Below are 27,569 nucleotides of genomic sequence, written 5' to 3'. Positions count from 1 at the left end.
GTCCCGTTCACCTTTTGGGCAAGCTGGGGCGAACCTCACTTAGCTCAGAGGCTTCTGTCAACGTTCCTCCTCCACTGTTAAGTTTTGGGGTACTTAAGGACCACACTTTGTTGTGAGGATAATTGTGCTCCCAACAGTCAGAGAGTTTGGAGATGGTTTTAGGGACAGCTTGAAGAGCACAGAAAAAGCTTGTGAAATAATCGCTTGACAAGCAGTTTTTATAGAATTGAATTCATTTTCTTGTCCTATGGAGTAGATGTTTATTAACCCTCAGAACCAAGAAATAAGTTAGAAAGTTCTTTGGCAACAATGAGAGACATCTCTAAGTCTATCTTTGGAGCTCCTTGGAAAGAGGTCCTGGTCCTGGTCCTGGTCCCTTTACTTACTTCACATGGTAATTTACTACCAGACAATAATCCCATTTTTTTTTTGATATGAAGCAAAACTTGAGGAGGGAAGGGCAGCTAATGCACACAGGGGAGGTGACAATAGGAAGTGATAGGCTGAGGGGAAGTCATGGAGCCCTCCATGGTGTGGCTCAAAAGCATGATATTTGGGGAGTAATTGGACTCTGGAATTGTTAGCTCAGAGACAGAAGTATAGGGATTATGGAAAGGGGCAGCCTGGGGATCATCTTAGATCCTTCTCTCTACCATTCACTGCTCCAGCCCCCACTTCTATATCCAAGTTCTGTCAAATCCTAACATTTCTACCTTCATAACACATCTCGAATATTCCCCTTCTGCCCACCATCCTACTCTCCCCTCTCATCAGGACTATGGCAGTAGCCTTCTGGGAGATCTCCCCACCTCAAATCTTCCCCCACTCAAATCAGCCCTCCAGTCAGCTGTTAAACCACTCCCCCAAACATAGATCTGACCCTAGTTTATCCTATTCAGTAACTACCTATGACTTCTGGGAGGAGATAGCAGATCCTCTGACTTTCAAAGCCCGTGATAATCTGTTCCCTTGCACCCTTTCCAGTCTCCTTACATCTTCTTCCCTTCCATGTCCTCTGACCCAGTGACAGCAGGCTCCTTGGTATTCTTCACACAGGACACTCAATCTCCTGACAGCTGTCCTCCACAGGGAACACTCCCTCTCTCCCTCCCAGTTTCCTTCAAGTGTCAGCTAGAGTTTCACCTTCTGCAAATTTTTCTCCATCTCCCTGAACACCAGGACCTCCCTCCTGTTTCTTTCTCACGGGCTGAGGTGGTCATACCTTGTCTGTACCCAGCTGTTTGCATGCTGGCTCCCCCATGAGACTACGAAGTCTCTGAGGGCAGGGCGGGTTCGTACTTCTCTTCACTCTAGCACAGGGCCTGGCCCATAAGAGTTTCTTGACTGACGACCAAAGCTAGCATGAGCTTTTGCTAAGAGGCAGTGAATTTTTCTTCCATGAAAGCATTCAATTCAGAGGATGGCTGCCAACTCGCCAGGGACATTCTGAAAGGCTTTCTGCTAAGGCTGGATCGGACAGCAGGGCCTCCAGGTCTCTCCAAGTTACAAAAGACTGTCCCCGTGCAAAAGTGCTAAAGGCAGGAGTATGACAAAGAAACAGGTACAGGGACCCATTCAGCACAGCCACCAGAGACCCAAAGGGAACGGGGAAGACAGCCATCCTAGGAGGATAGGGAGAGTTTGTCATGATGGACCTGACTCATTAAGAAAAGGTTAGTGTAGATTTAATTCACTCTGTCTATTTGATCCCATTCAAAGGAAGGAACTCTGGGACAGATAACACCTGTCTCCCAGGGCTGTGATGAAACTCAAGGGAGAGAACATATGCAAATCTCAAAGAGGAAGGAAGGAAAGAAGGAAGAAAGGAAGGGAGAAAGGAAAGAAGGAAGGAAGGAAAGGAGGAAAAAAGGAAGGGAAGAAGGAAGAAAGGAAACAAGGAAGGAAGGAGGGAGAGAGGGAAGGATTGTAGAAAGGAAGGAATGAAGAAAAGGGAGGAAAAAAAGGAGGAAGGAAGGAAAGAAAGGAGGAAGGAAGAAGGAAAAGGTAGAGAGGAAGGAAAGAAGGAAGGAAGAAAGAAAAAGAAGAAGGAAAGAAGGGAGAGGGGAAAGGAAGGAGAAAGGAAGGGAGAAGCATTTATTAGGCTCTTACTATGTGCCAGACACTGTGCTAACCACTGTATAAATATTATCTCATTTTCTCTCTCCACTGAGTCACCTAGCTCCCTATACAAAGCAATAGAGTGCTATAGATTCTAGTTACCACGACTACAACTCTTATTATTACGTTGTCTGCTCTTGATAAAGGGTTATCCTTGAAAGTCCAGGCTTCTGTATGATTTTTTTTTTTTTTTTTTATGGACAGAAGCCACCAACCTCGCCCTGATAATCTCTCTCTCCCTGATTCCCGGGTCGGTGTGTTCCTGGTGCCACAAATAGACTTTGACTAAAACAAAACGTGGCAGAGCCGTCCCTCAGCTGCCGGGGCCCCTGAGGATCCTCTGAGGTCAATGGTCTCCCGGTTATAGGGAATGGAGCCTCTGAGACATTAAAGATTTTAGGGTTTAGAACTTTGAGTTCACTTATGAATTTGTGTTATTTATACGTACACACACTTATGAATATATCCATAATGTAGAAGTGGACGTGTCTACACGCTCCTCATCTGGAATCCCTCCCCTCCAATTAACTCCCAATGAAATCTCTCCCGACCTCGAATGTGACCCTGTTGGGTTTCCCAGAGAGAAGGCTGCGACGGCCTCCTGTTTGTATTTTTTGTCCCCAGCGCCCAGCATACAGCCTAACACCAAGCAGGTGCTTCATGGATACTTGTTGATTATTTAAAACAATTTTTTATTTTGTCCCACTTGGCAAATAAGGGAAAAGAGGCCAAAATGGCAGATTGCCCTCCCCAGGGTAACACCAGATGGAAGAGGTAGGACAGGGATTTGAACCCAGGATTTCTGCTTCAAATAAAACGCCTTTTCCACTTTATCTCTCATGGCCAAACCAGCAAACAAGCAATTTCTTAGGATGAGCATTAACCTCTAGCATCTTGTGCTTGACTTCTAAACATTATTGGTTTGAATGAAGCGGCTTATTTCTTAACAACTAATCAATGAACATTTATTAAGCACCTACTGTGTGCCAGGAACTGTGTTACCTGATGAGGATACAAAAAGAGATAAAAGACAGATCCTGTCTCCAAGGAGCTTCAAATCTAATGGGGGAGGCCACGTGCAAACAAATAAATCCAAAGCTAGCTCTATACAGATAAATTCAGGCTTTTTTTCTAGTCCCAGTGGCCCACTGGCTTCCCCCCAGACTCTCTGCTCCTTCCTTGAATACCCCTGGGCTTGGCCCCCTTCTTGTCTCATGTTCCAGAATCCTTTGTTTCCTTCGAGGATCACTACCTTGGCTTCTGGCTTAAAGGCTCGCGCTCTCCTCGCCCACCCTCCATACTTTATTCTCCTTTCCGATCAGTGTAACTCTGGCCCCCTGTGTCACTTCAAAAAGTCTCTGGATGATTTAATCACTTCATTAATAATCCCAGCATGCGCTATTAATAAAAGGAGAGTCATTTGGCTCTCTTTGGCCAAAGACAATCATGGCGGTGGACACATGGCTCACATACTCACTGGAAAAGGAGTGTTCCTGAGGGATTAGCAGTTAATGAGAGAGGGGCAGCTAGGTGGTGCAGTGAGTAGAGCACCGGCCCTGAAGTCAGGGGACCCGAGTTCAAATGTGACCTCAGACATGTGACACGGCCTGGCTGTGTGACCCTGGGCAAGTCATTAACCCCAAGTGCCTCAGCAAAAGGAAAAAAAAATACCCTTATCCTTGAGAAATCTATTTAAAGACTCTGTCCCCACTCAAACCTCTTGGGTGGGCTCTAAACAAGAAGTTAACCCAACCTCAATGTCAGTGATTGAACTTTTGAAATCAGAACTTTAGCAAAAGGGCCAATTTTGGATCTTTCCAAATCATCGGCTACTTAAAATAATTATTAATTAATTAGTAGCAAATTAAAATATAATTATTAACAATTATCACCTAACAATCACTTCTCTCACACCCTAGAATCAAGCTATCAGTGAATGAGCATCTATTAAAGGCTGGCTGTGCGTGGAGCCTCGTGTTCGGTGCTGCAGGGCCACTGAGCGTCACTTGCAGGAGAACGGAAGCCGCTTGAGGGCAGGGGCTTGTCCACCTTCGCCCCCAGAGCAGCAGCTTTCTGCACAAGGGAGGGAGGGACTTCATGACATTGCCAGGGCCGGCCTCTGTCTCAAAGACCTGCGATCAATACTGTCATCTGCCACTATCGGTTTTCTTTCCAGGATCAGGACGTCAAGGAAAGTTGTTGGAGTTTTGGGGTTTTTTAAGCGTCTTTTTGCCAGATTTTGCGTGGCACTTTCAGTGCCACCTAGATGCTGGAATTTGGATAGGATAAAAGATTGCCTTTCTTTTCTAGGAAACCAAGTTGGAAGGGCCTTCAGAGGGCTCAGCCAAACTCCTCCACTTGATAGAGATTAAGCCCCTCATCTGGGGACCCCAACTCTAATTCCCAGCCCGGCCCCCCTTTCCTGTGTCCTTCCACCCCGGGCCACGCTGTGCTCAACGACTCCGTCTCACAAAGTGGCTTCTGAAGCATCCTTCCCAGGAGCCACTGCGGACGTGCCTGAATTCAGCCCTTCATTACGGATTCCGGCCACGTAGCAATGCAGGCAGGCGGCCACGCTCCGTGGCTCCCGAGAGTTCCAGCCCGGCCCCTCCCAACGTGGGACTTTTAAAAGTCATTTATGGGGGATGGGCATCCAGAGAAATGCACATGGACAGTCTTCCCATGTTGTATGGGTCCAATTGGATCATAGGGATCCTCTGGGCCTGAATAAAAAGCAGCTCAGAGCCCTGCTGGCCAAGCCCTTTATCTGAGTGTGAGGAAACTGAGGCACGGAGGTTATTAGCTCCTCCCACTGCTTTATCAGAGCTCAGTTTGCTCATGCCCTCGATGTGCCCGGGACCACGCTAATCACTGGGCTACAGGGAAAAGCAAGCACCGGCCCGTCCTCCAATGGAGAATGCCGTGGAGATGACTGACTAGGTACAAGTGAGCTGGAGAGTCGAGTCCTGGCTGTGTGAGCCTAGACAAGTAACTTGACTACATTTCACCAGTTTTCCTCCACCTACTCTTCCATTTAGCGGCCCTGGCCTCCATGCTGCTCTCACACAAGAGCCTCCATCTCTGGGCATTTTCTCTGGCTGCCCTCCCCCTACACCTGAAAAGTCCTCACCATCACCTTCTGACTTTCTCAGCTTCCTTCAGGTTTTTATTAAAAATTCACTTCCTATGCCCCAGCCCTGAAGTCAAGAGGACCTGAGTTCAAATGTAGCCTCAGACACTTAACACTTCCTGGCTGTGTGACTCTGGGCAAGTCACTTAACCCCAACTGCCTCAGCAAAAAAAAAAAAGCCTCCTAAAGAGGCTTTTCCAGATCTCCCTTAATTCCAGGACCTTCCTTCTGATGATACCTCCAATCTCCAATTTATTCTGCCTAGAGGGACATGACTGTGTGGTCACTGTGATCTCCTTGAGAGCAGGAACTCTCTGTGATCTTACTTTGTACGTCCAGTGTCTGGCCCACAGCAGGTACTTAAATAAACTCGGGCCTTCCTGACTTAGAGCACATCTGCAGGTAACCAGGCTGGAGGATGCTCATTGACCCGCCTTTGTGTGAGGGGAATAATTCAGGCCTAATTCTCAGGAGAACCCTTCTGGTCCCCAGACCTGTGGCTAGCTTCCCCATCCTGAGCATCACCTGGAGATAAATTAAAGGTGGATCAATGAGCCAAAGGTTTGCCATTCTATTCTTAGAGCTTGGTGAAAGATTCTGTGCGAATAAAACTCACATAAATCATAAGATTTAGATCTGGGAGAGGATTTCTGTCCTTTCACTACTAAGTCACTTCACAAACTTCCTGGGCCCTCAGTTCTATCATTTCTAAAGTGAGAGGCCTGGATTATATGGATTCCAGGGTCCCTTCTCCTGACCTGAGAAATCAAGCAGATTCTATTGTCCTGTTTTAGAGATGAGAAACGGAGGCCCAGTGGTGAAATCATACAACAAAGTTATTTTAGAGTATTTGGGCAACTGGGTGGTACTAGGAGGACTCATCTTCATGAGATCGAATCCAGCCATAGATACTTCCTAGCTGTGTGACCCCATGCAGGTCACTTAACTCAGTGTGCCTCAGTTTCCTCGTCTGTAAAATGAGCTGGAGAAGGAAAGGATAAACCACCCCAGCATGTCTGCTGAGAAAATCCCAAATGGGGTCACCAAGAGTCAGACATTACTCAACAACAATAAGAAAAAGTGAAATCACTTAGAAGATCACATAGTAATAAGTAAAAGAAACAGAATCTGAATCCAAGCTTTCAGTCTCCAAGATCAGTGCTTTTTCCATGACTCCAAACGCAAAGCCTCCCCGTCTTTGTCTCTCTCTCTCTTTCTGAATGTGTCTATATCTGTCTCTGTCTCTTTGTCTCTCTTTCTCTGTTTGTCTCTGCCCGCCTTTCTCCCCCTCCCCTCTTCTCTGACTCCCCCCTCTCTGTTTCTCTGTCTCTTTCTTCTCTTTCTGTCTCTGTTTCTCTACCTCTGTCTGCCTCTTCTCTCTGTCTCTGTTTCTTTGTCTCTGTCTTTTCTCTCTCTCTCTCTGTGTCTCCTCTCTCTGTCTGTTTTTCTTCTCTGTCTCTCTGTCTCTGTTTCTCTGTCTCTCCTCTCTGTCTCTGTTTCTCTGTCTCTTCTCTCTGTCTCTGTTTCTCTGTCTCTTCTCTCTGTCTCTGTTTCTGTCTGTCTCTTCTCTTTGTCTCTGATTTTTTGTCTCTTCTCTCTATGTCTCTGTTTTTCTGTCTCTGTCTCTTTCTTCTCTCTCTGGCTCTGTTTCTCTGTCTGTTTCTGTTTCTGTTTCTGTCTGTCTCTTCTCTTTGTCTCTTCTCTCTGTCTCTGATTTTTTGTCTCTTTTCTCTATGTCTCTGTTTTTCTGTCTGTCTCTTTCTTCTCTCTCCGTCTCTGTTTCTCTGTCTCTTCTCTGTCTGTCTCTGTTTCTCTGTCTGTCTGTCTTTCTGTTTCTCTTTTTCTATCTCAGAAAACCAGGCTGTTGTTAGCATGGATCTGGTCCCTTACCAAAGCCTAAAAGTGACTTGCTCCCTTCTACTACTGGTTCTGACAACCATGTGCTTTGGGCTGCTGGGATCAGTTGCTGTCCTCTGCAAATCCTCCTACTCTCAAACCAGCCTGTTTCCCCCCTCCGCCTTGGCTCTGGTCAGCACCAGCGGCTTTTCTGAAGTCCACATTACAGGAACATGAGCTCCCATGCTCTGTGGAGAACCAGACAGCCACTACATTTTCTGAACCCAAATAGAGGCCCATTCATTAACAGACAATGCTTTCAGAGGTAAGTGAGTTCCTAGGCAACTTCTTAGTTTCTAAGTTAGAGATGATGCTGCAGTTGAGCTTAAAAACAGCAGGTTTGGGCAATGATATGGGCTTCCCCCCCCCTCCTTTTGCCTAGGACTCCATCTTATTTCTAGGTGGTATGTAAAATACGTGTATGTACCCATCTATATAATTACACAGATATAATCACATACGTTTATATATGTATATACACATATATACAAGTAAATATACAAATAGGAAAAAAAGTACTCATGTAATTATACCCTAAAAATTGCTATATACATTCAATCAATAAACATTAGGTGCTTACTTACCTGAGATTGTGCATTGAGGTTGGCTCCATTTGTTGCCAATACTTTTACGACTTCTGTCTGCCCCGCCAGAGACGCTATGTGCAAAGCCGTGTTGCCTTTCTGCAAGAAGGAAAGATCACAGCTCGTTGTTGACACACTTACTGTCACATTTGTGTTCTAAGACCTCGAATCCGCACTACCAGCTTTTCAGGCTGAATTGCCACCCAAATAAAAGAGATATTTGTAAGTCACGATGGAGGCTATAACTATCAGCGGCAATGGACTGGACATGACAGATTATCACTCTAAATCCTTTCTGGGTTATAATTGTTGGGGACCTTGATCATGGACAAGTAAAAGAACCGTTGGTTGGAGACACTGACCTTTGTTGCCGCATCCACATTGGCATCTCGATGAATGAGTTCAGATACGACTTCCACATGCCCTTCTTTGGAAGCAAGATGGAGGGCATTCAACCCATTCTGATGAAAGATAATGAGAAAGCTTGATTGGGCATGTTGAAAAATCGTGTACAATTTACCTGTAATGGATTCTCCAGATAACAAAGCTCACCAATGAACTCATGAGACAATGGCCTAATGTTGTAAGAATTTTAGTCAGTCAAAAAAAGGTCCTAAGATTAAGTGACTTCTTATGATAATCATTGAATTTCAAAACTCATTAGAAGACAAAATTTGGGATCTGAAAGCTTTGATATAATAATTTGTTGTTTTTTGTTTATTGGTCACAAAGGTTTTTTCCTTCTTTTCTGGGATGTTTAGAGGTGGGAGAGAGGGAAAACAGATTTTTGTTCATTAAAAAATAAAAGTAAAATTTAAAAAGCAATAAATTTCATATGCCCTGCTATCAAAAACAAAGAAAAACCAAAATCATCTAGCCATGGCAAAGGAAGACTTTGATACTAACATTGAGGTAGAGGAAGAGGCAGGAAGGTAGAAATATGTTAATATTAAGCAATTTTTTTTTGCTTAATATTCCAAGAATATTCCCAAAGAAAATATTCCCAAAGTTGAGAGAAGATATCAAGTTCTGGGCTCCCCAGGCCTGACCTGATTGCAGATGTTGATGTCTACTCCATTCTTGATATAGTCGAGCGCCTTTTCTAAGTTTCCAGCTCGAGCAGCTCTTAGGTAGCTGGCATTTGCATCAGACTGAAAGAGAAAGAAAAAGTAGAGGTTAAGAAATGAGATGGAGACGTTTCCTTTTGCCAGCCTCCAAAAGTCAGAAAACAAAGATTGGGACACCAGGCTGATGGCAAATTTTGTCACTGTTGGGCCCAATGGGAGCAACCAGATATCCTTGGTGAAAGTCTAAGAAAAACCCAAGAAACAAAGCTTCTTGGAAATTCTAGCTGTGATTGCATAAATATATGACTATTTTTTAGTTATCCTTAAGGTACTGTCAGAAAGGTACACAGACCAAAAACAATGAGGAGAGAGAGAGAGAGAGAGAGAGAGAGAGAGAGAGAGAGAGAGAGAGAGAGAGAGAGAGAGAGAGAGAGAGAGAGAAGGGGAGGAAGAGGAATGGAGAGGAGGAGGGAGAAGAGGATAAAGGGGGAGGAGAATGGAGAAGAGGAGGGAGACAAATATACACACAGAGAGAAAGAGGAGAGGGAGGGGGGAAAGAAAAAAGGAAGAGGGAAAGGACAAGAAAAGAGGTAAAGCGAGAGAAAGATGGGAAAGAGAGGAAGAAAGTGGAAAGGAGAAAAAAGAAAAAGAGAGGGAGGAAGGGAGAGAGAAGAAAAAAGGGGGAAAGAGAGAGAACATTGACACAATAAAAGATTATTAGAATATGGAAATTAGTGTGACTCTTAGAAAATCCAATTGTGGACACCTTCCTTTGCTGACCCTATTAAGCATTTAGGTTAGGCTGACTTCTTAATTGTTATGAACTTGGGAAGAAGTTGATTTTGGGATGAACTGCTTGTAGACATCTAGAACAGATGTTAAATTCCTTGTGGAGAAAAATACCCTATTAGCCTTTTCATGTTAATGAAGAACCTCAATCAATCAATGGACATTTATTAATTTTCTGATTGGAGGCATTGCACCAGGCTCTGGGAGTACAAAAACCAAAAACATGGACTTTCTATTCCATTGGGAGGCATGTGCATGCATGTAAGTAATGCAGAATAACTCCAAAGCAGTTTCAGAGGGAGGACATTCACGGTTGGAATGATCCCGAAAGGTTTCCTGCAGCAGATAGTGCTGGAGCTGTATTGGGAGGGAAACTGGGGGATCTAAGATGCAAAGGTGTGGGAGAAGGCATTCATCCTCCTCATGGGGGATGAGTGCCGAGTAATGGAAACAGGAGATGAAGTTTTGTGTGTGAGGAACAAGGCCAGTTTGGCTCTGAGCTGTCCAAGTTACAGTTTGGAGAAAACTCCGTCAGGAGCACGGACACCCATTTGCCTGGAAATGTGCCTCCTGATGCAAGCTAAAACCCACACGAAGCTGTCCAACAGGTTACGTCTTTACAAGAAGCAGACAGGAAGAACAGTGCAGTGGTCCTCAAACTTTTTAAATAGGGGGCCAGTTCCCTGTCCCTCAGACTGTTGGAGGCCCAGTCTATAGTAAAAACAAAAACGCACACTCTGTCTCGGCCCTTCAGCCCATTTGCCATAACCCAGCGGCCACATAAACGTCCTCGTGGGCCCACATGTGGCCTGCGGGCTGTAGTTTGAGAACCCCTGGTTTAGGGCATAAAGGGAAACATGGGTTTTGTTTTGTTGTTTTGGTCACTTGGTCCTGCTCAATACATCACAGAAGTAATTTTCAAATAGCTCTCAATCACACAGAACCTTGAGATTCATAAAAGCTTCCTCCACAAAATCCCAATTGCTATGGCAGGCAGTCCAACCTATTATCAACTTTCCTTTTTTTATAAGTGAAGAAAATGATACTCAGAAAAGTGTCTCTGTCCACAAAATAAGTCCATGGCAGATTCAGGTTTAAAATCTCAAATTCTCTCCCCTTCTGAATCAATTGAAAAGCATCTGTGAAAAACCCATTTTCTATGCATTAGAGATACAAATATAAATCTAAAACAGAAAGAATGAAACAATCCCCCCTTTTTAAGGACTTAACTTTGAAAATAATGTAGATGCTCCATTGCATTTTATGAGATCAACAAAATCAAGAAGATGAGAACAAGAAAGAACCATGACAAAATGATGGATATTTGGGGATTTTTTTTCCTTTGCTATTTAATCAGTTTATTTGATATGAGAAGCTGGGATGAAGGCACAAAATTAGAGTAGATGAGGCTTTTCAGGCAAGTATCTGGGATTGTAAACTGTTCTAATGAGATACCCCAGTATGCATTTGTTACGGAAGAGGAGCGAAGAGGGATGGGATGTTGTGAAGACTTAGACAAAGACACAGATTAAATTGAAGCCAGGAGTTAGGTGGAAGAAGGGAAGTGATAAAGGAACTGGTCAAAGGCTTTGGCAATTTGGATAAAGGAGACTTGAGCGTGGTTCCCTTCTGCCTGGGAAAGTGTGGCTTCCCATATCTCCCCACCAGTTAGAGAAGAAGTGAGCCCGATAAAAATGGCTCACAATCATCCACTTTGTGTCAGCTCAATGGCTTATCTGTGGATTTTTCCAGGAGGGCTCTAATGCTGTCCTTGGAACTCATGACATTAGGCCGCCTGAATATTTTGACTGCCAGAGATAAAGGTTAAAAGCTAAAAGCCCCATTGACTAAGTTCCAGGACAAGAAAACAACTCACAGGGCACAAAGAAGTCAAAATAGAATGAAAGATTCAGGAGCTCAGCCAGCTCAAATGGTTTTAATCAGGGAGAGGTTTACTTGTCTCTTTGCATCTTATTTGGTGTAAGGCACTGATGGCTGAATCTATTCAAAATGATACTGGCTCTTCATCCTCAGGGCTTTGGGCAAGGAAGAAATGAACCAGAGTATCCCATTGGACCTTTAGATATGACCACTCTTTTTTTTCCCCTTAAATCCACCTGCAACTTTGGGATTTAAAAGGAAGAGAAGAGAAAGGAAAGGAAGGGAAGAGGAAGGGGAGAGAAAAAGGGAGGAGGCCAGGAGAAGGCAGAAGGATGTAGAATTATTCAAAGAATAAAACATTTATTAAGCACTCACTATGTGTGGGGCACTTAAGTGAGAACCAAAGGGATGACTCCTCTTATCTCCATCAGAGAAGGCATGGAAGATGGGAAAGAGCATCCTCCTTACTAGCTCTCTGACCCCAGGCTGTCTTCTCCCCTTCCCATTTGCCTGGAGACTGCTGGGAAATCAGTAATGATTGACTGACAGTTGAAGAAGATGATGAGAAGCAGTGTCAAAATGCCTCAGAAGGCTTTTATTCTCCCACAAGATTCCTCACCCTCTCTTCTGTCATAGCAAGAAATCAACATTTCCTCTCCTGCAAAAATACTAGGATCGCCCCATGACCACCAAATTGTTACTGGTTACAGTTTTGCTCTATTTTTCCATTTGAAGTGAATACCTCAAATGCTATTTGAGAAAAAGTACTGCTGGAGGAAATGGAATCTTCAGAGATTCTGCGCTCAGTCAGAGAGAGGGTCCCGGAGAGCCCATCATTTTGTAAGTCATTAGGACCAGTAGGAGATGGAGGCAAAACAGGTCAGCATTTTATCAGGGGAACCAAGATATGAGAGCACAACTCACAGAATCGAGTCTCTTTGGTCATCATTCAATAGCAGATCAACTTCTCATAGTCATTAAATAGGCAACAACTATCAGGCTCTTATGGCTGAAGTGACAAAATGCCCCACTCCTCATTCCAGTATCTCAATTCAAACCAATTTAACAGATATTAATTAATCACCAACAAAAAAGGCAACAGTTCTTGTCCTCAGGGAGTTTGTGATCTATGAGATGGGATTGTTTGGATAGGGCCTCAATTAAGATAGTAATCAGGTGAGGGGAGAAAACAGAGATAGAGACTTAGAATTAATAGGACCTGGCAATTGGTTGGGGATGAGGGAGAGGGAAGAGTTAAATGTGGTTCCTGTGAGGGGAGAAAACAGAGACAGAGACCTGGAAGTAGTAACTGGTTGGGGATGAGGGAGAGGGAAGAGTTAACTATGGCTGCAAGATAGTAATTTTTGGTGACTGTTGGCTCCAACAGGAAGAGTTTAGAAGAGGAAAAATCTGTTAAGGGAAAAAAATCACTTCCATTTTGGCTGCGGGATATTTGACATGACAGTGGGACATCCAGGTAGAGATATTTGGCAGTGATTCTTGCAGAGTGCATAGAGAAGTCTGCCATGTTTATACCGGGCAGCGAGGTTGGAGGCAGGCTGACCCTGGGGTTGGAGGCAGGCTGACCCTGGATCACGGCGGCCTTTGGATACCAGGCTAGAGGCTAGGCTTTATCACAGACACAGGAGAGGAAGCCGGAAGTCTGTGAGTAAACCTGCTCTTGGGACTGATAGCAAGGGGTGAGACCGGAATGACGAGGGCAGTTAGCAAACTCCCAGAAAGGACAGCGAGGGGTACAGCAAAAGCCCAGCCTGGGGAACTGGGAATGGAACAGAAGAAACAGTCCATCCACAAGCATGCAAGGGCTTCCCGTGGAGGGCACCGGACTAAATCCTTCAGACAGGAAGGCAAAACACAGCCCTGCCTTCAAGGGGTCCCACTCTAATAGAGGAGATGAAAAGGAGGTACGTACAGAGTATGAGGGAGGTCATCTCAGAGGGGACTTACAGAGAAAGACGGGACCGGACTGAGAGGATCGGAAAGACCAGGAGAAGTCGCCCTGATATGCAACTAAAAATAAGTGACACAGTGGATAAAATGCCAGGCCTGAGGCCAGGAATTCCTGAGTTCAAAACCAGCCTATAGATACCTACTATGTAACCGCAAGCGAGTCACTACTGCTTGCCTCAGTTTCCTCATATGTTAAATGGGAATAGGAAATAGCTCCTATTTCAGAGTTGTTGGGAGAATCAAATGAGATATTTGTAAAGTGCTTAGCACAATGTCTGACAAATAGTAGGTGCTATTTAGATATTAGCTATTATCATTCATTTCTCAATCATCTTTTCCTCTGCTTTTACCACATCTCCATTAAAATCTCTCTCCTTCCCTCTATCCCTCCTTTCTCTCTCTCATTGTTTCTTTTCTGTCTCTTTTTGTTTGTCTTCTCTCTCTCTCTCTCTCTCTCTCTCTCTCTCTCTCTCTCTCTCTCTGTCTCTCTCTCTGTCTCTCTCTCTCTCTCTCTCTCTCTCTCTCTCTCTCTCTCTCTCTCTCTCTCTGTCTCTGTCTCTCTCTCTTTCCCTCTCTGTCTCTTTCTCTCTCTCTTTCCCTCTCTGTCTCTGTCTCTCTCTCTTTCCCTCTCTGTCTCTGTCTCTCTGTCGCTCTCCTCCTCTCCTTCCCCTCCCCCCAATATCTGAATTTTCAGAGCCAGCTGTCTCTTAGCCGAAAGCCAGATCAGGATGATATCAGGGACTGACAGTTCACTGAGACGAGCCTCACAGACTTTGTCCAGAGCCATCAGGAGGGAGTCCACAGGTTCCCTTGGATCTCTTCTTGTCCCTCTCCCAATCCAGTCAGGTTTCTGAAAAAGGGGATGTACCCTAAGGGGGCCTGGCCCATCTCTTACACTTATGCATAAGCCAATGACCTTGGTCCCGTGCATTCAGATGGCGTCTATCTGAGACTTCTGATTCCTGACTCTTGGGAGAAAATTTTTCTCTCATTTTTTCTAGTTATATCTGTGGTGAATGGTGATCAGATTTCAGAAAGGAGTTCGAGAGATTTTCTTTGAGGATGGAAAATGACTCTGAGATCATTGTGGGGAAGCCTCTCTATTTAAGGGGCAGCTAGGTAGCTCACTGGATAAAGCACTGGGCCTGAAATCCAGAAGTTCTGAGTTCAAATATAGCCTAAAACAATTATTAGCTACATGGCCTTGGATAAATCATCCCCTGTTTGCCTCAGTTCCTCATCTGTGTAATGGGAACATACTGGAGAAGGAAATAGCACAGCACTCCCTTATCTTTACCAAGAAAACCCTTTGGACAAAAGTCCTGGGGTCACTCGCAATCACCGAACAACACTTCTCTGCCTGATGATGTTTAATTGTTTAATTTTCACGCTGTAGCTTGCCATCTCTTGAGAGATGCACGATGGACTCAAGATGCAGAACAAGACCTTTATTTTCAGACAAACTCAAATCGAGAATCTATGAGAAAAGAGAATTCTTGTCTTTTTTTTTTTCTTTTCCAACAGAGCCGGTGTTGGGAGGATGAGGAGGGATCGAGATAAGATAACACAAAAAATAGCAAAGAGGGTCCTGAAACATTTAGTATTTCTGTATTTTTATTCAGAAGTTAATGAATACCAAAAAGCACATTTTCACATACAAAGGAGAAGGGGGGAAAAGTCATCTTAACTTATGAATCTTTATTATAAACAGCTCGCTTTCTGGGGAATATATAATACTTTCTAAGCCGCCCTGCTTATCTGGGTTTCCTTCTGAAATTTCTTCTGTTCTTTTCTGTACATTAAAAAACATGACTTCTCCGACCCATCCCACCTCTTTCTTTTCTTCTTCTATTGAGAAATCTTTTTTAAATGTAGACAAGGGGAGATAGACCAGAAACACCAACAAGCAATTGAAGACTACAGGTGGAAACGATCACACACGTAAAAACCAAAGCAAGGTGTCTGGAAGGGAGATCTGCAATGTCAAATCTCCCTTCTTCTACATATATCAAAACGCCCATCTCATTTGGTGCTTCTTAAGTTCAAACAAAAATGCTTTTAAAAAATACTAAAAAAATAAGACAAGAACTTGGCAAACTAGAAATCAGTTAGGCAGAAAGGAGGATTCTTGGACCATATATTATCAATCCATCATTTTCAATCAATCAACAAGCTTTGATTAATCCCCTCCCGTGTGTCAGGTATATATATATATATATATATATATATATATATATATATATATATATATATATATATATATATATATATATATATACACACACACACACACACACACACGCACACACACACACATATATAAAGTATATACACATACAAGATAAATACAGGTTAAAAATTGGGGGTTGGAGGGGAAGTTTTATAGGAACTGAGGAGCAGAAAAGGCTCCATAGAGAAGAAGGTAACTCTGGACTGAGTTCTGAGGAGATTGGGAATTTCTAAGAGGTGGAGGTGAGGAAGGGGCACCTTCTTGGCTTGGGGGAAGGCCATCCAAGCCATTTTTAAACTACTTGAATAAGAGTTTATACTTTAGAGCTGAAAGGATCTTAAAGACATGTAGGATTTCTGTAATCTTCTTAAGGCACAGGAAATAATAATGCATGTTTAGAGCCAGAAGGAAGATTGCCCCGCTCATTCTTCCCCTTTGCCCAGATCTGGAAACTTAGGCACAGAGTGAGAAATATGGGAGGTAGAGAGAATGCTGGAAATTCTGACTCAGGAATACGTGAGTTCAAATCTAGCTTTAGATACTTACTTGCTGTGTGACCCTGGGAGAAAAAAAAATTTATTTCAGTTTCCTCATATGTAAAATGGAGATAAGAATAGCACTAATTTCTATCATATTAAAACAGGACAGTATTTGTGAAGCATTTTGCAAACCATAAAATGCTAACTGTTATTACCCATAGTCACCCAGTAATCACAAAGATTAGGGTCAAGCTCCTCCTCCAACTCCAAACCTCCTGGGGTTTCTAATTCACCACACTGTCAACTCCCTGCTCAAGCTCCCTATTCCCAAAGTGTGATCTGTTGGGTTTAGCATCTAAAGCCTCCAGCCTTCTAAGCCCACCCTAGTTATGCTCACTTCATTTTGGCCTAACTAGGAACCAGTGATTTGCAGCCCTCCTTCTTCACATCTCCACTTGCTGGGTCTGCTGCCACGTTTATCTCTTTGGAGAAGGATCGTGTGGTCCAGTTTGGAACCAGCGGATCTAGGTTCCACATGAAGCCTCTTACTATCCGAAAGGCCTTTCCTTTCTGGTTTCAGTGAGTGAGATCATTGGACTAGCTGGCCCTGGGATCCTTTCTAGCACTCAATCTCTGATCAGTGATCCATGAACTTCCCCCAAGACTTAATTTCCTTACCTGTAACATAGATTAGGCATTCTTAACCTAATCCTGAATTTATTTTTAATCTGTTTTAAACTTGTATTTCAGTGTAATTGATTTCTTTTGTAACCCTCTGTATTTTTATGTTATGTATTTAAAAACATTTCTGATAAGGGTCTAGCGGCTTCACTGGCGATGGCCATAGGGGCTTATAATAGAGAATCAGGCAAGAGCTATGGACTAGGTGGTCTCTGGCATCATATCTGGTTCCAGTCCAGAATTTTAAGTCAAGTAGGCACCTTTCCAGGAAGCCCTCCCAGACTGCACCCATTTTCCTGGAAGCCTCTGCCTGAATTTCTCCCTTAGGATTTTCTACCTCTCTGGTACCTGTCTCCTTCCTCCTGCCCATGATTCATTGTCATCTCCTGGGCTATTTTCATATTGGGATGTCTAGGCTAAAATCCAGCATTTATTCTGCCTTCTGAGGTCTGCAAAGCAAATATCTCCTTTGATATTCACAATATCTGGGAGATAGGAACTATTATTGCCATTACATTTTACAGATGGGGAAACCGAGGCAGACGGAGGTTAAGGACTCATTCAAGACCCCCTAATTTAAGTGCCAAGGCCGGTCTCCCTGACTCCAGGCCCAGACCTCTGTCTCTCGGGCAGAGGAGGACAGTTTACAGTCTCCCCTTTTATTTGAACCAGTTTCTACCCAGGGAAGGCCTGGGGTTGTGAAGATTTTGTCCTTTTAGATTTGATAGCTTCCCAGTTAGTGGAAATAAAGCTAGCATTTTCTGCATCAACAGATCAGTTAAGCAGAAGAATGGGGGAGAAGGGAGGGAAGAGGGAGGGTTTAATGAAAGGAGGGAAATGCCCCAAAGGGCAGTTCAGATCACCAGACACCATCCCCACAGCCTCAGTCCTGGCAGCTGCTGCCTGCACAGACCCCTAGCAGGGTCAGGCTGCTTTTGTTTACAGGGATGTCCCATGAGAGGAACTTAAGGTCATCCTTTCAAATGAGGTCATTGTTCCCCCCAACAAATGTCCAGCGTGGTTAGTGTCTCTGAATTGGGAAGGTGACCAGAAAGCCTCCTGGTGAGACAGCTGGGGATGGAGACAGGGGCTGGTGGCCACAGCCCAGCCTTGGGGAGGGAGGAGGGATTCTGGGCCTTCTGGACCTCAGTAGGGGAAGGCAGAGAGTGGTCTGGCTAGCCATGGGACTTAGGATTTCTTTGGGCTTGGTGCTTGCTCTAGGGGCTGGTGTTTTTTATGAGAAAGTGAGAGAGAGACAGAGACAAAGATGGGGACTAGGGGAAAGGGGAGGAGGAAAAGAACTAGGGAGACACAGAGACACAGAGACAGGAGCGCAACAGGACAAAGAAAGAAATGGCCAACTATTTATTAATTTATTGCTATGAGCTGGGCTTGGGTGAGAAGCACTGGGCTATAAAAGAAAGAAAAATGGAAATAAACCAAGGGCTCATCCTGTACTCAAAAAGCTTACACTCTAATGGGGTAAATAACTGGGGACCAAGTCTGGATCCTGACAGAGACTAACTAGCAATAAAAAAGAAATAAGAATACAGAAGCTTTTCCGTGAGAGCAGAAACAAATACATCAGGCTTTGAAGGAAAAGGAGATGCACTGAATTTCTCCAGAAGAATTTGTGTTCCACCTCCTGAAACTGCCTTTAGGAGCCTCAGAAGGATGGAGCAGCCCCTATACACATCACAGAAGCATCTGCTCAGAGCTCATCTTGTCCAGCCCCCCCCCCCTTCCCCCAGGAAACCGAGGTCCAGAAAAGTAGGAGGAAATGACAGGGGATCCACCACGGATGGTTTTTCTATTCCGGGGCATGGTTCATATTTTTAGTTCAGGTGAGGAGAAACATTTCAGGAGAATGCGGTTATGCAACGGGACTGCCGGTGTCTTGAAAGATGGTAAAATATTTATCCATCCTTTTAAGTGTGCAAGGTGCTAGGGGAACAAATCTGAAACATCAAATTTATCCGCTAAGTCTGAGATTTCACCGCCAAAGGAGAAACATTTCTGAAAAGCTGGCAAGCTCATTATGAGCTCTGATCCACCCCTCCTCTCCCTGACCCATTTTCGCTATCTCTTGGGAGGAAGCGCTGCCTCTGAGTTGGGAATGTTGTAGTTTTGGGGAAAAACCCCACAAATTATCCGCAGGACTCAGTCCTCAGCAATATTCCCTGCGGAAAGCCACCTTGTCAGAGGCTGCTAACTTCTTAATCCAGAACGATGAAAAAAGAGACAGAACGATCAAGATTCGGCCACTCACAAAACATTCATATTTTGGGGGGATATTTTTTCCTGTCAGGTGGAAATAAGATTATAAAAGCAGCGTGGTTTGGGGCCAGGAGTGCTCTTTATAGAATTTAGGTTCAAATACTGTGTCTTCTACTTATTTCCTAGCTCGTGTCATTCTCTCTGTACTTCTGACTTCCTTCAAGACCCTAGTTCAAATCCCACCTTCTACAGGTTTTGGAAGAGGACCAAGGCCACTAATAAGTGCTTGTTGACCAATTGACTGATTGGTTAGTTCACTTATCCTCTCTGGGTCTCTGTTTCCTCATTTGTAAAAGCAGCTCCAGTCCTCTGAGTGTGGCCTACAAGGATGGAGGCGGAGGGCACAGATGAATGAGTTACGGGAGATCCATGGCAGTCCTTCCTGTCACTGAGGGTCAGGAAGAAGGAGGCAGAGGGCACAGATGAATGAGTTAAGGGAGATCTATGGCAGTCCTTCCTGTCACTGAGGGTCAGGTAGAAGGGGTGACTTGTCCCAAGTTATAACATCGTCAAATATCACAGCAAAGATCTTGTTTCATTACACTGTCCCTATATAACCAATCAGTCAACCATCACCTTTATTAAGCACCTACTATGTGCCTTCCCCTTTTCTAGGCACTGAGATACAGAGACAATCACAATCCACAAAAGAACTCACATTCTATTAAGGTAAACTACATGCACATAAAACCACGTGCACAATCTATCAATGAATCAATAAATATTTTAAGGCACCTACTATGTGCAAGGCATTGTGATAGAAGCTGGCTGTACAAAGATATCAAAGTCCCTCCCTCAAGGAACTTATGTTCCAGCAGAGGAGAAAGCACACATAATATACATACAAAAATATGTTATTAAAAATAGGAGGAAATATGTTAAAAATGTATTAAGTGTATTTAAAAATACGTGGAAATCCACACTATGTAGCTTAGAGAATCAAGAAATGCTTTATTAGGAGCTGCAGGTTCAACTGAGTCTATCTTATGCAAAATAAATACAAATCAGATGCTTCTGAGGACTCATTGGTAGTTTAAGTCACCATCTTTATGGCTCCCAGTTTCCCTATTTCCATATAAAGAGTGTGGATAGATAATTATCAAAATCTCCTTGATCTCTAAACCTATGAGCTTCTGGATCTGATACATATTTGCCAAAGGAATCAGAAAGAGGCTTTGGAGAAGACTAAGAAAGCTTCTCAGAATAATATGTTTGTGATAATTGTGGAAATAGGTATACATGTTTAACATATATTGGATTACTTGCCTTCTAGGGGAGGGGAAGGGGAGAAGAGAGGGAGAAAAAGGTTTGGAACACAAAGCTTGGCAGGGGTCAAAGTTGGGAACTATCTGTGCATATGTTTTGAAAATGAAGAGCTTTATAAAAAGAAGAATGTTTAAATAAGTGAAGTAAATGCTCATTTCAGTTCTTTTAGTGAAAATAAAGATATTGGGTTCCCCTTTATAAGTTCAAAGACCTCTTGAAATTCGTCCATGAGCCTATGCTGGAAACATTTGTTTTTATGCTTTGTTCAGGTCCTTGCGGGACTTATCCAGGGAAGTACTGGTAAATATTTAACAACCAACTTTGAGAAAGAAAAAAAAAAATACACAGGAAGCACTTTTAAATTTAAGCTGTGTTATATTGTCTCCAATGCTTTCTTTAAGTCTGGACAGCTAATAAATCAAACTCTGAAATATAAACGATCACAATGAAAATTTCCCAAGCTACAAAGACTAGTTCTTACCTCTCTCTCACTGTTTCTCTCACTCTTCCTCTCATTTTTCTTTTTCCATTCCATCCACTCCTTCTGGCTCAATGGCTTTCCCTATGGACATTCCCTGGCTTGTCTTCTTGGCCATGCGATGAAGAGGGAGGGCGGTCCTCCAGCAAGTACCTGAACAGCATCCCAAGCCCCAACTTCCTTAAATAGTCATCTTTTTCAAATACTGAAAAGTGTCTGTTGATTTTGGAAGGAATGGTGTGTGAGCTAGTGGATAGTGTCACCATTACCTCATCACCTCGTGGAACCCAAGGTCAGGAAAGCCTTCAGAAATGACCTGACCCCAGCAATCAGCCAGGAATTTAGGTCACTGGATACACCAGAGGAATGAGGGCTCAGCCTCTGGCCAACAGGCTGTCTTCCCCAGCTCACACTGAGGATGCCCGAAGGACATCTCTGGGAAAGGGAAAAGGGCGGCTGGCTGACAGCAGTTTTCTAAACAACTGCCCATATGGTGTGGCACAAACATAGCATCTGGGCAACCGAATGCAAATTTTCCTTCTTGTCCAAATGCTTTGACATCATGAAAATGAACATGGAATCTTTGGGTTTCTGGAATTATAGTTCTAGAGCCATAAGGGTCTTCAAAGATCAAGCCCCTCCATTTTACTGATGAGGAAACTGAGGCTCAGGGCAGATATGTGATTTATCATCAGGGATGAGATTTGAACTTGGTGCCTTTGATTCCAGTCAATGAATATTCAAGGCTGACTTCCTTCCTTCCTTCCTTCCTTCCTTCCTTCCTTCCTTCCTTCCTTCCTTCCTTCCTTCCTTCTTTCCTTCCTTCCTTCCTTCCTTCCTTCCTTCCTTCCTTCCTTCCTTCCTTCCTTCCTTCCTTCCTTCCTTCCTTCCTTCCTTCCTTCCTTCCTTCCTTCCTTCCTTCCTTCCTTCCTTCCTTCCTTCCTCTATTTCTTTTTTTTTTCTTTTTCTAATTCTAATTATTAGAACTACAATTCTATTCTAATTATTAGAGCAAGGATATTTAGGTACTACAAACACAACTTTTAAAAAAGATGTTTAAACTAAAAAGAAAGTCACCAGAGTCATCTAGTCCAATTTTTATTCAGAGCGTGAATCTCTTAGACAGTCCCTGCCATTTGCCAGCTGTGGGTCTCTGGGCAACTGACTCAATCCTTGTGTGCCTCAGGTTCATTAACTGTAAAATGAGGCAGTTTTGATTAGATGGTCTCTTCGGTTCGAAATCTATGATCAGGGGATCACTACAAGAGTGGTCTACAAGGATGAGGAAATCATTGTACCGTTGAGAGTGATACTAAGATCTTCAAAAAATGTTACGATTAACCAATCAGAGGGTGAGAAGATGGGTTACATTTACTACTAGTAGACAATTATGGACCTGTCTCCAACACAAGTCAATCGTTACTCCCCCCTTGTCCATTACTGATCCTCACTCTTTGCCTCCTTCTCATTCCACCCGCTCAATCATCCATCAAATCATATCCTTCCTCTCCTCATCAGCTCCCTTCTGTATTCTTCTCTCCACTCACAGCAACTATCTTTGTCCAGGACTGAGGTCATCTCCTCATTATTATCCTCCCTACCTGAAGTCTCCCTTCTCCAACCTATCCTCTACCCAAGTACAAAAGCAATTTTCTTAAAGCACAGATCTAACCAGGTCACTCTCCTAGTCAATAAACTCCAGTGGCTGCCTGTTTATTTTAAGTTCAAATTATATTTCATCTTTATCTCATTTTTATTCATATTTTTCATTCATTCATACTATATTATATTTACATTTTAGAATTGGGGTACAGATGCAAAAAAGTATTAACATAGCAGTGATCAAAAAAGTTTGGCAATCACTACTCTACATTAACCACAAAAATGGTTTTCCAATCACCCCATTTTACAAATGTGGAAATTGAGTCCTAAAGATTTCCCATAAGCGAGTCATCCAACTAAAGATCACCAGCATGCTCAATAGAACATCTATGTTCAAAATAGTGGGTTCTGAGAGAGATAAATAAAATGTTGAAAAGTTATAATCCCACCCCTCATGGAGCTTGTAGAGAGATTTGAACTCAAGTTTCCTGCCTTCCAAAACTGTTCTCTTTCCATAATAACAATAATATTATTCCATGAATAATAAACATGTTCCACTAATAGCAATCATAAAAACAGACACTCATATGGCACATTTAGTCTTTAAAAAGCCTTCAGCAAAGTCTATATAATTCTATCCAATTCAATGATGTAGATACTATAGATAGTTTCACCTCCAATTTACAGTTGATTAAAAAGTGATTTGGGGGGGTTTATTTTGGCAAATGACCTCAAACTGTTCCCCACCAGTCAATGTTAATTAAGATTTTCCCAGTGGAAATGGGCATGATGGGTGAATCCTAAATGGGGTGATCCAAGGGATGGTGGAGAGGCTCCTGGTACATATGCTGTATTGTATGAACGAGGGTGATTTGTGATCAAGAAATATCATAAGGGTTGAAATCTCGGCCACAAACTAGAGTGGGACTATTGGAAATTTGCTCGGTTTCTGAAAATGCAGAGAACTGCAAGTTCAAGTCTTTTCTCCCTTTCTTAAGCAAGATGTGGTTAAGCTTAAGAAGTCAAACCAGATTTTAGCCTCATCCAATGTCCCCCATTATTATTAATTGGGCAGCAAGGGATGCCTGGTGCTGTCCTGAGTTCCCAGAAGGTGAAGCAACTTGTGATTATACAGCTTCATGGCTTACAGCAATAGTACCATAGACAATGGTTGGTTGGTTTTTTTTTTTTTTCTCCTCCTCTCATCATTATTGCTAATAATAATATGTGACATTATATGGGGCTATAATGTTTGCAAAGTGCTTTACAGCTAGCATCTCACTAGAGCCTCATTATGATGCTGTAAGTCCATTCCCCAAACCTCATTATCTCTCTTTTATGAATAAGGGAGTTCAGAGACTAGCTCTGGGTTACTTAGCCACTATACATCTGAGACAAGATTCAAACCCAGACCAAACCCCAACACAAGGCCAACCTTCGACCCCTCTTGCTCTGCTGATTGGCAACACTGGAGGTGAGCAGTGTGCTGGGTTTGAAGTCAGGAAGATTCAAGCACAGATTTTAGCTCTGCCCCTGAGTGTCTCTTTGATCTTGGACAAATCTCTCATCTTCAGAGTCTGAAGTAAAATACGGTAAAATGGATGGGTGGGACTCAATGGCTGCCTTCTGGAGCTCTAATGATGGTCCTAGGAAGTCTCTGCTACTGTTATCGCTAAGACTTTGTTAGTTTGTACAAAGGAACGTCTTCCCAAAGACAACAGTTCAGAGTTGTTCATTTTCAAAGTCCTCTCACACATAAACCTCACATCACACAGCTCCCAGAACACTGGTGAAGTTCATGGAACTAGCCGGATAGGTGCCAGGTGTCCAAACTCTCTGGCACGGGGCAGTCCAGAGATATTCAGAACTAATATTTCTATATCTCCCAGTTTTACAAAGCAATATTTGGGACATTACTCTCCCCCAATCAATAAAGAAACACTTTTTTAAAAGCATCTTCAAGTTGCCAGGGATGTTGTGGATACAAAATTAGAAACAAGGAGGTTACATTGTCCATATCACAACAATCTTGTGATACTATGTTGAAGGGATTCTTAAACCATTTTACAAATAAAGAAAGGAAAGGTCAGATAGTAATTAAGCAGAATTGACACTCAGATCTCCGACAGTGCTTCGGTTCCCAGACAAGAAGAGCTCCACTCCCTATGCTACAAAACCTTAATCTGACTTGCCCTCAAGATACCATGGTCCTACAACTGTGTCTCTGAACATGATCCAGCTGTGGTGGATGAAGAGAAAGGTGGGAAAGAGTTAACTACTTTTCTAAGGTTTCCTTGTAGGTAAATAGCAGAAGTCAAAGGGAATGAATGGGCTCCACCAATCATTTGATTCGTTTAATGAAAATTTGAAGGTTAGAGAATAAGCTCCTTGAGGGCAGGGGCTGTTTATTTTTTGTCTCTGTCCAGCTCACAGTAATAGGCAGCTTATCAAGAAGCATTTATTTATAATAATATTAACAGCTCACAATTACATAGCATTTTAAGCTTTGCAAAGCATTTCACTATTATCTCAGTTGATCCTCAGTTTGAAAAGGAAATGCTATTATTATCCCCATTTTATAGATAAGGAAACCGAAAGAGATAATAATTCAATGACCTGAGTAGATTTAAACAGCTAATGACTGTCTGGGGTAGGATTGGAATTCAGGTCTTCCTGCCTCCAAATCTTGCACACTATGTAACCTAGATGCCTTTTTTTCTCCTGAGGCAATTGGGGGTTAAGTGACTTGCCCAAGGTCACACAGCTAGGAAGTGTTATGTGAGGGTGGATTAGAACTCAGGTCCTCCTGACTCAGGGCTGGTGCTCTATCCACTGCACCACCTAGCTGCCCCCTAGATTCCTCTTTTCAGCACTTACTATGGGTCAGGAATTATAAAAGGAAGCTTGTGTCTCTTTTGAAAGAGTGTGTTCATTCTTCAAAATAAAACTGTTAAGCGTTGGGCCTACGAAGAAAGGCAAAAGCAGTCTCTGCCCTCAAGGGGCTTACATTCATATAGGGGTGATGACATATGAGTAAATAAATAATTACAGGATATGTCCAGTGCAGTCTGAAGGAAATCTTTGGCTTAATAAATGGCTGTTGATTGATTGAGTCTGTCTTCCCGGTCATGCAATAAAAATGCTTTGATACCATTGGCCAGGAGGCACCAGTGAGTCAAAATTCCGGGTTGCTATAAACAGATTCACTTGCAAAATAGGGGCAAGAAATATGCTAAGCTCTTCTGTTGAATAACTCATGAAAATCACTGTAAAATATTCAGAAACACAGAAAAGAGAAGATAGCAGCTTTCCTAATGTTGTGAGAGGACATGAGGAGATCTGTGGACACTGTGAAATTCTAAGAGAAAACACCCCTGGGAGAGTGCCCTTTATCCATAGCTGAGGCAGAGGCCTCTGGGACTTTGGGTACAGTGTTTCTCAGAATTATACAAAACAATGCGAATATATGGACTTTTTCTTTTATTTGCTAACTTATGAATCAGAAGAGGGATGTCAGAGCTTCTTGTCTAAGGAACCTTAGTGTGTAGGAAGGCAGCCTTGGCAGGGGTCCTAAAATATTTAATCCAGGAAACTATTCACATTTTAAATATAGCAGCTGAATACAGTGATAAGCTAAAATTGGTCTAGGTATCAGGAGGAGAGAAAAGTATTTACTTAAGATGGCCAATTTTTTGGCATTTTATAATGCCAGGAAGGGAAGAACCTAATTTGAGTGTGGATGAGACTGGAAATGACAAATGCCATGGTTGGTTTCTAGCATATAATTATAATTTATTTGGTGGGGAGCAGTTTTGTCAATCACAAGGGACTGGCCTGCAGCTTCCTGGTCAGAAAATTACAGGTTGGGGATTGAGGCCAGAGAAGGGTTGAAGTAGGAGGTTTAGGGCACCCGAGCGAGAGGGGGCGGCAGCGACAAAGCGGGAAGGCTTCTTTAATTCATCATCCCCAAATGTTAGGGGACAGCTGGTGCAGCTGGAGCCATGTGGGAGTTGATGGCAAATGAAAATAATTTGTTAAATTTTTGTGGTTGGCTTATAAGACTTCCCCCCCTCAAAATTACCACCAAAATGCTTATTGTTCTTTCCATTTTTATTCTCCACTTAAATCTATTTCTAGGTTCAACAAAGGGTGTGTCAAAAGGTATCTCATTAGCTCCTTAGCTGATGGAATTTCAAAATAGTTTTCTGATCAAATGCAGAGGATGAAAACATTTCATAAAAAACACAAATCTAAAGCCTATTTGATAAAACAACATAGTTATTTTGGATCATATTTCAGCAAATAGAGAAAATGTATTGAAACAACCCTAATCTCTAAATTCTTGAAATTCAAATGATCTTCCCATGATATCTTTACTACTTTGACCCTCAGTTTCTATATTTGTACAGTGGAGGGTTTGACCATGTAATTTTTCAGGTGCCTTCTTGCCCAGGGTGATTCATGAGCCTAATATCAATCAACGAATCAATTAATTACAGTCATGTATTAGGTTCTTGTAATATTCCACTTTGCAAAGTATTGAGAATATAAGAAAAAAAGCAAAACATAAAACAAAATACTCCTTGTCCTCAAAGAATTCACATTCTAATGGGGTGGAAAAGATTTATAAATCACAACATGTAAGAAAATACACATATAGGTTAAAGGCAGTGAAACCAGCAACTGAGGGGATTAGAACTTTTCAGTGCTTAAAGATTCTTTCCTGAGCCTAGAGATGATGTGGATGTAAGTTTTTCATTGTCAGTTTGACAAAATAAAAGTATCAAAAATTTGTATACTGAAATTTCAAATGGCCTTTCATCATGTTGGAAGGAGCAAGGATTATGAAAAATGCAGAGAAGCATGAGCTAATGCAGACAGAGGAGTGAGCAGAACCATTAAATCATATATATATATATATATACATATATATATGTATATGTATATACATATATATATGTATATATATATATATATATATATATATATATATATATATATATATATATATATATATATATATATATATATATATATGAAACAATTAAAACATAAATGGGACTTCTTGTGGTGCAATAGATAGATCATTGGTCCTGGACTTAGGAAGATCTGAGTTTAAA

The 27,569-nt window shown here is 42.6% G+C and overlaps 1 protein-coding gene across 5 annotated transcripts in view; it reads right to left on the bottom strand.

Annotated features, from left to right (window-relative positions):
- The window catches only part of ANK3 (ankyrin 3), a 702,347-nt gene that overhangs the window by 217,944 nt on the left and 456,834 nt on the right, over positions 1-27,569 (bottom strand). For all 5 annotated transcript variants that reach the window (XM_074297039.1, XM_074297040.1, XM_074297044.1 and 2 more), the window contains 3 exons: positions 8,778-8,879; positions 8,091-8,189; positions 7,729-7,827 (listed from right to left, as the gene is read on the bottom strand). In XM_074297039.1, the coding sequence (XP_074153140.1) occupies positions 7,729-7,827; positions 8,091-8,189; positions 8,778-8,879 (300 nt within the window). The remainder of the gene's footprint in view (positions 1-7,728; positions 7,828-8,090; positions 8,190-8,777; positions 8,880-27,569) is intronic.

Source organism: Sminthopsis crassicaudata, chromosome 2, assembly GCF_048593235.1.
Source record: "Sminthopsis crassicaudata isolate SCR6 chromosome 2, ASM4859323v1, whole genome shotgun sequence".
Taxonomy (NCBI): domain Eukaryota; kingdom Metazoa; phylum Chordata; class Mammalia; order Dasyuromorphia; family Dasyuridae; genus Sminthopsis; species Sminthopsis crassicaudata.
Note: the sequence above shows the minus strand (reverse complement) of the source record. Positions and strands in the feature narration are given on the sequence as shown.